The sequence below is a fragment of the Trachemys scripta genome, chromosome 18 (assembly GCF_013100865.1).
Source record: "Trachemys scripta elegans isolate TJP31775 chromosome 18, CAS_Tse_1.0, whole genome shotgun sequence".
NCBI lineage: Eukaryota > Metazoa > Chordata > Testudines > Emydidae > Trachemys > Trachemys scripta.
In genome coordinates this window covers 23,713,163-23,725,288 of record NC_048315.1, presented here as the reverse complement: position 1 = coordinate 23,725,288, position 12,126 = coordinate 23,713,163, and the positions used below count along the sequence as shown (strand labels likewise).

At 48.4% G+C, this 12,126-nt stretch overlaps 1 protein-coding gene across 16 annotated transcripts in view; it reads right to left on the bottom strand.

Annotated features, from left to right (window-relative positions):
* The window catches only part of TSPOAP1 (TSPO associated protein 1), a 171,614-nt gene that overhangs the window by 126,049 nt on the left and 33,439 nt on the right, over positions 1–12,126 (bottom strand). For 15 of the 16 annotated variants that reach the window (XR_004643463.1, XR_004643465.1, XR_004643466.1 and 12 more), the window contains exon 5: positions 117–386. The exons of the other annotated variant lie outside the window; for it this stretch is intronic. Coding sequence is in view for 10 of the 15 variants with exons in the window: in XM_034752887.1 (XP_034608778.1) it covers positions 117–386 (270 nt within the window). In the remaining 5 variants the exon portion in view is untranslated. The remainder of the gene's footprint in view (positions 1–116; positions 387–12,126) is intronic. 16 annotated transcript variants of the gene reach the window in all.

Here is a 12,126-nt window from a genome sequence, read left to right as displayed (position 1 = left end):
ATAATAATAACTGTAATAATCTTAGCAATTACACAATGGTAAAAGTTCTGTAAGAACATTAATTAATTGACTGATTAATTAGCAAAAACTTCAGATCATTGACCCAGATATCTCACCTTCCTATGTGCTTCCATTGCTAGTGTTGGCTCTCCTAATTGCACCCCCTTTGATAGAGATGAATAATTTATGCTGGTATCTAGAGTTGGCACAGATGGTCCCAAGCAATTGGCAGCAATTGACGAAGAGCTTTTTGAACCAGTTTTAGAGGACTGGAGAGACTCCTTGAAATTCTTCAGTGCAATCTGTCTCTGTAACCGTAACACTTCCTTCTGAGATTCCCGCAACAGGTGATCAAAGTCTAGGAGGTTCAGGCAATGAGGGCCCTCCTAAGGAAATGCAAACACAACATGATGTAGCCCCTGTGGTTGAAAGGATGGGAAATAGAGGTTGCTGGTTTTTTCATGAAGTGCCAAAGTGTTGTTCAATGGACAACAGACCGGCACAAACACACCTGCTCTATTTGCAAACCACTAGGACCAACATGATGGAAGGAGGAAGAAAATGACTGTGACCTAGATTCACAAAGGGACTTAGCTGTCATGATAAATAAATTAAAGGAGATATCCTATCCCCTAGAATTGGAAGGGACCTTGAAAAGTCATCAAGTCCAGCCCCCTGCCTTCGCTGGCAGGACCAAGCACTGATTTTGCCCCAGATCCCTAAGTGGCCCCCTCAAGGATTGAACTCACAACCCTGGGTTTAGCAGGCCAATGCTCAAACCAGTGATGCTCACTATCATGCCTAATTTTGGGGCACCTAGAAAATCACAAGAACACACTGATTCACAGAGCCTGTGTCAGGTGCCCAGGCTCCCTATGCAATGCATGGGGAGAGACAGGCACATAAGGATATGATCCACAAAAGCCAGCACCTGGGCAGGAAGCTACCTAAACTAGCCAATGGGAAATTATGACTAAGTCCTACTCCCTTGACGAGATAGATGCCTGAGTCCAGGCTGCATAGAAGTGCCTATCTCTGCTACTGAATCATAGCCAGGAATCCTCCCCTGGAGTCGGGTGGCTCCGGGCCTAACGTACTTCTTGTTAGAATTACTTAGGCAGGTGCCCAACTCTACCCAAAGCAGCCAGAGGAGGAGGTGCAACCATGCGCCTTATAACTATTAGCCTGGCACTCCTCTAAGATGGGGGAGGCTAAGGTACAAGTCCCTCCTCTGCCTGAGGGGGGTACAGGACTCAAGCAAGGGGTCTTCTACCTCTCAGCATCGTGCTTTAATCACTGAGCTTGGGATATTCTGATGTTGGGCTCTCTAAATTTCTCCTGCTGAAGCTGTTCCATTGTGGATAAATAATTAGAGTCATTGGAGCAGGAGGGCTGGACACTAGGTCTCGCACCTGCTGGAGAGGGGGGAAGTTTGCTCTAACTACCAGCCAACAGAGTCATTCTCTCTCGCCCTTTCTCTCTGACCCAATGACTCCCTCTCTCTATCTCTCCTATTGACACTTTTCCACTTGGGATAAATACCTAAAGAGTTATTGGGCCAAAGAGAGATTGTTGTCTGTAGTCTGGTGTTTAGCGTACCCAGCTGGGAGGCGGGAGCCCCACAGTCTAGTTCCTCTGCTCCAAGGACTCTTCCATTATTTATCCACAGTGAAACAGCTTCAATGGAAGAGACTGAGGGAGCCCCTCATCAGAATAGCCCATAGCCCAGTGGTTAGCAGACACTCCTGAGTGGTAGGAGAGCCCTGTTCAACTCCTTTCTCTGCCTTGGGAGAAACTGAACTTGGGTCTCCCACCTCTAACCACTAAGCTAGAAATTATAAGGTGGGCAACACCACCTCCTCCAGACAGATTTTGAATGGAACCTGATGCAGGAGGCAGCCTCCAAGCACACCACCCAGCTCGCGCTCTGGGGCATAGACAGGAGATAGGTTTTAGACACCTAGAGCAAGGCAGCAGTGTGCATGTCCAGAGGCTGAAACATGGGCAGCAAGGGAACTTTTACCCTGAAAATGTAGGTGCTGAGTGAGTTTAGGCACCTACAGGGATCAGGAGAATTTTGTGGATCACAGTGAAGCCTAAAACTGGGACATAGTCACCTATGTACTTTTGTGACTCTAGGCCTGTGACTCTCAGATTCGCCTGCGTCAATATGTGACAACAGCTCCCCCTAGGTAGAACACTACCACATGAAGCCATGCAACCACCTCACTGTTGATGTGACCTTAAGGAAGTTCCTGTATTCTGCACTTATGGGAACTCCTGCATGTACGATAACACCCAGCAGGGAGCGAGTCAGGATTACATTAATTATCCTCATTTTCCCTGCAAAGCAAGGGTCTGGTTTGAATTCTGGCTGTCTGACTTACTCAATGTGAATGTTAGAAAGTAAAAACATAAGAATGGTCATACTGGGTGAGGCCAATGGTCCATCTAGCTCAGTGTCCTGTCTTCCGACAGTGGCCAGTGCCAGGTGCTACAGAGGGAATGAACAGAACAGGGCAGTTATCCAGTGATCCATCCCGTCATCCACTCCCAGCTTCTGGCAGTCAGAGGCTAAGGACACCCAGAGCTTGGGGTTGCTTCCCTGACCATCTTGGCTAATAGTCATTGATGGACCTGTCCTCCAGGAATTTATCTAGTTCATTTTTGAACCCAGTTATACTTTTGGCCTTCACAACATCCCCTAGCAATGAGGGATGACTGAAGGTTGTGTGAAGAAGTACTTCCTTTTGTTTGTTTCAAACCTGCTGTCTATAAATGTCATTGGGTGACCCCTAGTTCTTGTGCTATGAGAAGGAGTAAATAACACTTCCTGATTTACTTTCTCCACACCAATCACAATTTTACAGACCTCTACCATGTCCTCTCTTAGTCGTCACTTTTCCAAACTGAAAAGTCCCAGTCTTATTAATCTCTCATCAGATGGACACTATTCCATACCTCCAATCATTTTTGTTGCCCTTCTCCGTACTTTTTCCAATTCTAATATATCTTTTTTGAGATGGGATGACCAGAACTGCACACAGGGCATACCATGGATTTATATAGTGGCATTACGATATTTACTGTCTTACTATCTATCTCTTTCCTAATGGTTCCTAACATTCTGTTCACCTTTTTGACTGCGGCTGCACATTGAGTGGCTGTTTTCAGAGAACTATCCACAGTGACTCCAATATCTCTTTCTTGAATGGTAACAGTTCATTTAGACCCCATCATTTTGTATATAGAGTTGTGATTATGTTTTCCAATGTGCATTACTTTGCATTTATCAACATTGAATTTCATCTGCCATTTTGTTGCCCAGTCACCCAGTTTTGTGAGATCCCTTTGTAACTCTTCACAGTCTGCCTGGGACTTAACTTTGAGCAGTTTTGTATCATTTTCAAATTTTGCCACCTCACTGTTTACCCCTTTTTGTTAGGAAGCACCTCTGGCTCTTGGCAGCTCTCCATATGTGGATTTTAAATGCTGGGGTAGGAAAGGATCTGTCCCAAGAGGGCTGGTTTGTTTGTTCATGTTTAGAGAAAGTTAGAAGCTGGTCAAACCTGGAACTCAGAAAGTGTGTTTGGGCCACAGCCCTGGCACTGGCTGGTCATCCCGTCCCTACATTCCAGATGCAAAACCTGCAGCTATCACAGCTAAACCAGGGGAAACTAGGGAGACTTTCTCTCACAAAAATTCATGTGAAATTTTTCTCCAGTTTGATTCACCTAATATTGCATCCATCAAAGTTTGGGTTTTACATGAAATTTCAGGAGACCCAGAATTGTTCTGACAGTCAAAACGACCACAAAAGGCCAGTTCTGTAAAAAGCTGCACTCGTGGGTTTTGGAAGAGTTGCTGAAGGAGGCAATGCCCATTCCTCCAAAAAGCCCATAACCCACTGGATTAAGCAAAAAGCTGGGAGCCAGGAAATCTTGACTCTGTGCCCACATCTTCCCCTGCAGGACCCTGATAATACTCTGCACCTTATAAACATGATTGAATTATAGAGCAGGTAAATATAATTGTCCCCATGTGTGATGGAAAGTAAATCCTGTCAGGCACCCGAAGGGTTACAGGAGCCTGGGTGTGCTTCTAACCTGGGGAGGGTCTGGTCAGATGAGGAGATGGCTTAAGAAAAAAACAGAAAGAGGGTGATGCCGGAGGAGGACAATGGTGTGTCTCTGGAAAGCAGCCTGCGAGAAGGCTGAGAAGACCAGCTGGGCTACTCCCAGGTGAGCTGGAAGCCTGACTGGAGGTAGGAACCCTGATGCGCTGCACCCAGGGGAAGAATGTGCCAGCCCCTGCACAGTGGAGTTGTTAGAGGTTCAGGAGCCTGGGACAAGGTGTAGGGTTAGACTAGACTAGTCAAGGTGCCCACCCTGTACCCCACGCTTCAGAGCCTGAGCTCCAGCCCAAGCCACAATGTCTACACAGCCATTTGTAGTGCACTAGTGGGAGCCCCACTAACACAGGTGGACCTGGCCTGTGAGGCCTGCTCCCAGAAGCAGTCTAGACATACCCTATAAAGTGATCAGCCAGAGGACCTGGTCACTCCTATGGCTGGAGTAGACCAGAAGACAGTGGGGGATCCAGAGGCAGAGGTTCAGCTTCATTGCAGCTTGCCACAGGGCAGTGCAGTGGAGCGGGACTTTGCTACACCATGCAACAAAGGGGGAGGCCTGGCACTACAGGAACTGGCTTGAAGTCAGGATTAGAAGCCACGTTCTCCTGACTTCTAGACCCATGTTGAGTCCACTAGGGCAGTGATTTTTAGCTGGCAGAGCGATGGGTCAGCTGCAGCTTTATGCAAAATCTCTCCCCCCACCCCCCCAAACTCTCTAGTGGACAGTTGCTAAGGCCAGGAGGGTCAGGAAGGAGAAGCTCAGTCCTTCTGCCTGGCCCAGCTAGGCTGTTGCTACTGCCATTACACCCCACCCTTGCTGCAGCTGTCTTGCTCCTCTCTACCTACACCACATGCAGCTCCAGGAAAGCACTACTGGGAGATGCCATGACACAAGCTGCCTGGACCGCATGGCACCCCAATGCTCTCCGTGCTTAGCTATTTCCAGAACATCAACAATTCCCCAGTGCTGCATGCAATGCAGGTGGAGAAGCAAAGAGCTGAAAGAGCAGCTCCACCCACAGCACTGCCCACCAAGCCCTGCCCAGAGGTCTGTCCACCTAGCTCACATAGCATCATAGAAATGTAGCCCTGGAAGGGACCTTGATAGGTCGTCTATCCTATCTCCTGAACTGAGGCAGGATTAAGCATTATCCAGACTATCCCTGACAGGTGTTTGTCCAACCTGTTCTTAAAAACCTCCAATGATGGAGATTCCACAACCTCCCTGGGCAATTTATTCCAGTGCTTAACCGCCCTGACAGTTAGAAAGTTTTTCCTAATGTCCAACCTAAACCTCCTTTGCGGCAATTTAAGCCCATTGCTTCTTGTCCTGTCCTTGGTGGTTAAGACGAACAATTTATCACCCTCCTCTTTATAACAACCTTTTACGTACTTGACTTCTGTTATTGTGTTCCCCCCTCAGGCTTCTCTTCTCCAGACTAAACAAATGCAATTTTTTCAATCTTTCCTTGTAGGTCATGTATTTTAGACCTGTAGTCACTTTTGTTACTCTCCTCTGGACTTTCTCCAATTTGTCCACATCTTTCCCAAAGTGTGGTGCCCAGAATTGGACACAATACTCCAGCTGAGGCCTTATCAGTGCTGAGTACAGAGAGTGGAAGAATTACTTCTCACGTCTTGCTTACAACAATCCTGATAATACAGCCCAGAATGATTTTTTTGGTTTTGCAATATTACATTGTTGACTGATATTTAGTTTGTGATCCACTATAACCCCAAGATCTTTTTCAATAGTACTCCTTCCATAGGCAGTCATTTCCCATTTTGTATTTGTGCAATTGATTATTCCTTCCTAAATGTAGTACTTCACATTTGTCCTTATTGAATTTAGTCCTATTTATTTCAGATCATTTCTCCAGTTTATTAAGATCATTTTAAATTCTAATCCTGTCCTCCAAAGCACTTGCAACCCCTCCTAGCTTGGTATCGTCCACAAACTTTATAAGTGTACTCTCTATGACATTATCTAAATCATTAATGAAGATATTGAACAGAACCAGACTCAGGACAGATCCCTAAAAAACCCCACTGGATATGCCCTTCCAGCTTGATTGTGAACCTTTAATCCTCTGAGTACGGTTTTCCAGCCAGTTGTGCCGCCACCTTATTGTAGGTTCATTTAGGCTGTATTTCTCTAGGTTGTTTATGAGAAGGTCATGTGAGACAGTATCAAAAGTCTTACTAAAGTTGAGATATCACAACTACCACTTCCCCCATCCACAAGACTTGTTACCCTGTCAAAGAAGGATATTAGGTTGCTTTGACATGATGTGTTCTTGACAAATCCATGCTGACTGTTACTTATCACCTTATTTTCTTGTAGGTTCTTACAAATTGATTGTTTGATTATTTGCTCCATTGTCTTTCCAGGTACCAAAGCTGACTGGTTTATAATTCCCTGGGTTGTCCTTATTCCCCTTTTCATAGATAGGTGCTATATTTACCTTTTCCCAATCCTCGGGTCTCTCTCCTGTCCTGCACCCATCATTCTGCACACAAATCTAGCCATGCCATCTTGCTGGGACCTCAATCCCACAATCCTGTGTTATCACAAAGAATGCTGGGTTTGGATCATGGCAAGAAACTGCAACTTGTTTTTAATTGCAGATGAAGAATGGTGGGGAGCCGCTGACCTAAACCAGGGAAATCACTTCACCCCTCAGAGCCCAACCTTGCCATTCTGCAAAATGGGGGTACTGAGAGTGATGTCTCCAGCCATCAGCAGGTAACTCTTATTAGTCCCATTTCACAGATTTGGAACCCAAGGTTGTCTGCAGTAGAAAACATGCACTGGGGTAACCAAATCCATTTAAAATCTATCTAGTTACACTGGTGCAAACCTCTAGTATGGATGTTATAGATGCGCTTAAACTGTAGTTAACAGACTTAGCTTAATGCAAACAAATGAAATGAATTTTTAGATTGTAATTGATTGCTTTCCTGGCAGGGACAAGGGAAGATAAGAATAGAGGGGAAAGTTTTCATCTTTATTTCTTCACTGTGGACTCAACGGAGCAGACACACAGCCAATATAAATTGCCAAAGCTTTTGGAAGGATGACAATTTTCATCAGCAGAAGATCTGCACTATCACTCTGTGTCAGATGAGGTCTCCCTCACCCCAGCTATGGAGTGCTTGTTACAACATGGCTGTGGCCTTCATCAGTATTAAATCTGAATCTGCTGCTGTGGGAAAGGAGTTTTCTCTCATAATACTTTGCAAGTCCATGAAATGGACAGAACTAATTCTGTTCCAGACATCATTCACCTGGCTGGAAGCTGGTGTGTAGTAAGCTATGTAATGCAGCCAGGGTTGGTGCAAGGAAGTTCCGCGCGCTAAGCGAAACTTCCACCTTGTGCCCCCACCCCCAGCCCTGCGGCAGCTCCCCGCACCCCCTCCACCCTGACGCCCCCCCCCCCCCCCCCCCGGCCCCCCCCCCCGTGAGGCCCCCCCCCCCGCGGCAGCTCCCCCCTGGCCCAGGGAGCCGTGCAGCAGCTCCCCACCCCACCCCGCCCTGAGGCACCCCCCCGCAGCAGCTCCCCACCCCCCGGCCCAGGGATCCGTGCAGCAGCTCTGACCCGGGGAACCCCTGGGCTGCCTGCCGGCGGCTCAGACTCCCTCTCCCTCCCAGCACAGCCCTGAATGCAGCTGATGAAACTCATACAACCATACTGAGATCATGACAACTACTCTTTGCCGCTTTGGGAGATTGTGATGTTACAGAGGAAGACTGGAGACTTACAAATGTCGCCTTGTGTTTCTTCTAGTGTGGTGAAATTAGCCCCCAAATCACTTACACACAGCATATTTTTAATATCTGCCTCTGCAGCATGAGGCATGGGTTGCTTGCTGGTTTGAAGTAGATTAAATGATGGATTGCCTGCCACTTGAAGTGTTTAAAGCAAGATTCGAGGACTTCAGTAACTCAGCCAGAGATTCTGGGCCTAGTGCCAGAGTGGGTGGGCCTGCAATGTGGCCTGCAATGTGCAGAAGATCAAACTAGGGTTGCCACCTTTCTACTTGCACAAAACCGAACATCTTTGCCACGCCTCCTGCCTGCCCCTTCTCAGAGGCCCCACCCCCAGTCATTCCATCCCCCCTCCCTCTGTTGCTTGCTCTCCACACCCTCACTCACTGACTCATTTTCACCGGGCTGGGGCAGGAAGTTGGAGTGCAGAGGGGGGGCCTCTGGGCAGGGCTGAGGGGTTCAGAGTGTGGGAGGGGACTCTGGGCTGAGGCGGGGAGTGCAGGGGGGGCTCTGAGCAAGCTGAGGGTTCAGAGTGTGGGAGGGGGCTCTGGGCTGGGGCAGGGGGTTGGAGTGAGGGAGGGTGTGAGGGCTCTGGCTGGGGGTGCAGACTCTAGGATGGAGCTGGGGATGAGAGTTTGGGATGTAGTAGGGATTTGGGGCCGAGGGGTTCTGAGTGCAGGGGGGGCTCCAGGCTGGGGAGGGGTTTGGGGTGCGGGGGGGGATGAGGGATCCAGATAGGAGTGCAGACACTGGGGTGGGGTTGGGGTTGAGAGGTTTGGGGTGTAGGAGGGAGCTCCAGGATGGGGTCAGGGGGTTCGGAGGGTGGGAGGAGGATCAGGGCTGGGGCAGGGGGGTGGGGCACAGGAGGGGGTCAGGTGTGCAGGCTCCAGGCGGCTGGAGGAGGGACATGCCGGCTGCTTCCAGGAGCCATGCAGTGCGGAGGCTAGCAGGAAGCCTGCTAGCTCCGCTGCACAGTGCTGCCAACCGGACAGTCAACGGCCCGGTCAGTGGTGCTGAACGGAGCCCCCAGGATCCCTTTTTGACTGGGTGTTCTGGTTGAAAACCGTACACCTGGTCACCGTAGGTCAAACTAGTTGCTCATGATGGTCCTTTCTGGCCTTTAAAGTCTACGAGTCTATGAGATAGAAGAATTAATAACTAAATATGCATTTATTAAAACATGGAATTGTCCTATTGGGTCAGATCAGTGGTCCGGCTAACCCAATATCCTGTTAGAAAGCAGCTGCTACTAGATGATCCAGAGGATGGGGCAAGAAACCCCTAAGTTGGGAAGTATGGAATGACTTGCCCATAGGGTGCCTGCTGCTACTATGTAACACCATTGTAATATTTTTAGAATCTCTATCCCTTTCTTGCTTCTACCTAAGGTTTGGTTTGCTTTTTAGACATGCTGCTGTGCACTGAGCAGAGATTTCCATTGAGCTGGCCAAAATGAGACCTCCACTTATTTTCCTGAGTGATTACAACTAATTAAGGCTCTGCCCGCAGTGGAGCTTGAAGGTGTAATTTCCAGCTCAGACAGACATACCCGCAGAACCAGAGGGTTAGAAGGGACAATGAGGTTCATCTAGTCTAACCCCCTGCCAAGATGCAGGATTTGTTGTGTCTAAACCATCCAAGACAGCCTCCTTTTGAAATCCTCCCGTGAAGGAGCTTCCACAACCTCCCTGGTGCAATCTGTTCCATTTCCTACTGTTCTTACAGCTAGCAATTTTTTCCTGAGTTTTAATCTAAATCTGCTCTGCTGTAGTTTGAATCCATTGCCTCTTGTCCTGCCTCTGTGGCAAGAGAGAACAACTTTTTTCCATCTTTTATATGGCAGCTTTTCAAGTATTTAAAGACCACTATCATGTCCGCCCTTGATCTCCTCTTTTCCAAACTAAACAGACCCAGTTCCTTCAGCCTTTGCTCATATGGCTTGTGTTCCCTCCCTTTGATCATCTTTGTCACTCACCTCTGCATCCTTTCCAGTTTCTCCACATCCTTTCTATACACTGGTGACCAAAATTGGACACAGGACTCCAGCTGAGGCCTAACCAGCCGAGTAAAGCGGTACCATCACCTCCCGTGACTTGCATGCTGTACCTCTGCTAATGCACCCTAAAATTGCATTTGCTTTTCTTGCAGCAGCACCACATTGCTGACTCATGCTGGGGCTGTGATCCACCACAACTCCCAGATCCTTCTCACCAGTGCTGCTGCCAAGCCAGTTCCCCCCATTCTGTATTTGTGCATTTGGCTTTCTTCCCTAAGTGTAGCACCTTACATTTGTCTTTGCTGATTTTCATTTTGTTGTCTATAGCCCAGTTCTCCAATTTATCACTACCCCTCTGAATTTTAGCTCTTTCCTCCAAAGAGTCATCTGCAGACTTGATCAGTGTGCTCTCTAGTCCTACATCTAGGTCATTAATAAAGATGTTAAACAACACCGGACCCAGAACAGATCCCTGTGGAACCCCACTTGAGACCTCCCCCAATCCAACATCATTCCATTCATAGTGACTCTTTGTTTGAGGTTGCTTAACCAATTACGTATCCACTTACTGGTACAGTAGTTCTGCTAAACTCTCATGTCTTCATCTTACTTATCAGAATGTCATATGGGACTATGTCAAAGCCTTGCTAAAGTCCAGGTATATTATGTCCACCTCATTCCCCCTATCCACCAAAACAGTTACCCTATCAAAGAAGGAAATCAAGCTGCTTTGACATGGTTTGTTCTTGGTAAATCCATGCTGCGTGCTAGTGATCACCCCTTCAGCCTCCAGGTATTCGTAAATTAAATGTTTAATATATTGTTCCAGTAGCTTCCCAGGTATGGAGGTCAGGCTGACTGTCTGTAGTTTCCCGGCTCCTCCTTTTTCCCCTTTTTAAAGATGGGCACCACATTAGCCCTTCTCCAGGCTTCTGAGTCCTCTCCTGTCATCCATGAGTTTGCAAACATTATTGCCTGTGGCTCCAAGATTCCTTCAATACCCTTGGGTCAATAGCATCTGGCCCTGCTGATTAATTCATTCAAATTGATCAGAAGATCTCTGACGTGTTCTTTACGTATCCTGATCTGTGTCCCTTCCCCTTTATTGTCTATGGTAACTTCACTAGTCATCCGGTCATGTTATTTTTCGTGAGAAAACTGAAGAGAAGCAGGCATTGAGCAGCACTGCCTTCCTATCATCTTCCATTACCAGCTCACCTTCTCCACTGAGCAGTGGACCCACACCCATGAGCACCTTACATTTGTCTTTGTTGAATTTCATGTTTTTGTCTATAGCCCAGTTCTCCCGTGTTAGCACTGATCAAGCTAGCATGATAAAAACAGAAGGATAGCCACGGCAATACATGCAGCAGCAGGGGCTAGCCACCCCGGGTACATACATTTGGTCTCCGATGGGCTCATACAGGGGCAGCTATCCACTCCCACAGCTTGTGCCACTGTGACTACACTTCTGCTTTTAGCATTGCTAGTTCTATCAGAGCTAGCATGGGTTTGTCTCCTCAAGCTGGAAATTACACTTTCCAGTTCCAGCACAGACGCACCTTTAGAGCTTAGCAATGTGTGTGAGTAGTCCAAATTATTCCTTCTGTAAGGAGTTGGACTCACCCCTGCGGCGCCTCCTGCTGGTCGCCCTCGGGAAGTAGCTCATTTTCCAGCCAGGAGCGCCCTCTGCAGGCCAGTGATCCGCCTTACTTCACTCTGGACCCCGTGTCCCTCCCAGGATCCTGGTGCCCTTTCACTGCCCCCCTTGCAGAACCCCTCAGTCTCAGGGTCTCCCCCCCCAGGGGAACCCCCACCTACTAACCCCACCTCGCCTCAGTGTACGGCTACTGCCAGTCACCATCTAGCCCCACTCCCTGGGGCAGACTGCAGTATATGCCACTCATCACGGGCAAGGTTGGGCTGGACCTGCTGCCTCTCTATATAGCTGGGCTGCCCCTCTGCAGCCCCGATACTGGTCTTAGGCGCTCAGCTAGGCCCGCAGCCTGGGGGTTTTCCAGGCTGGAGCTCCCCAGCTCCTCTAACCTTCCCCCAGCCCTGCTCCACTCCCAGTACCCTGCTCAGCTCCCTTGCAGCCAGGCCCTTCTCTCTCTACAAGCAAAGAGAGACTGTCTTCTTGAGCTCCAGGCTCAAGCCTTTATAGGGCCAGCTGGGCCTGCTTCCCACTCAGCCTGGGCTGTTCTCCCAGCCCTCCAGCCCTCTCCACGG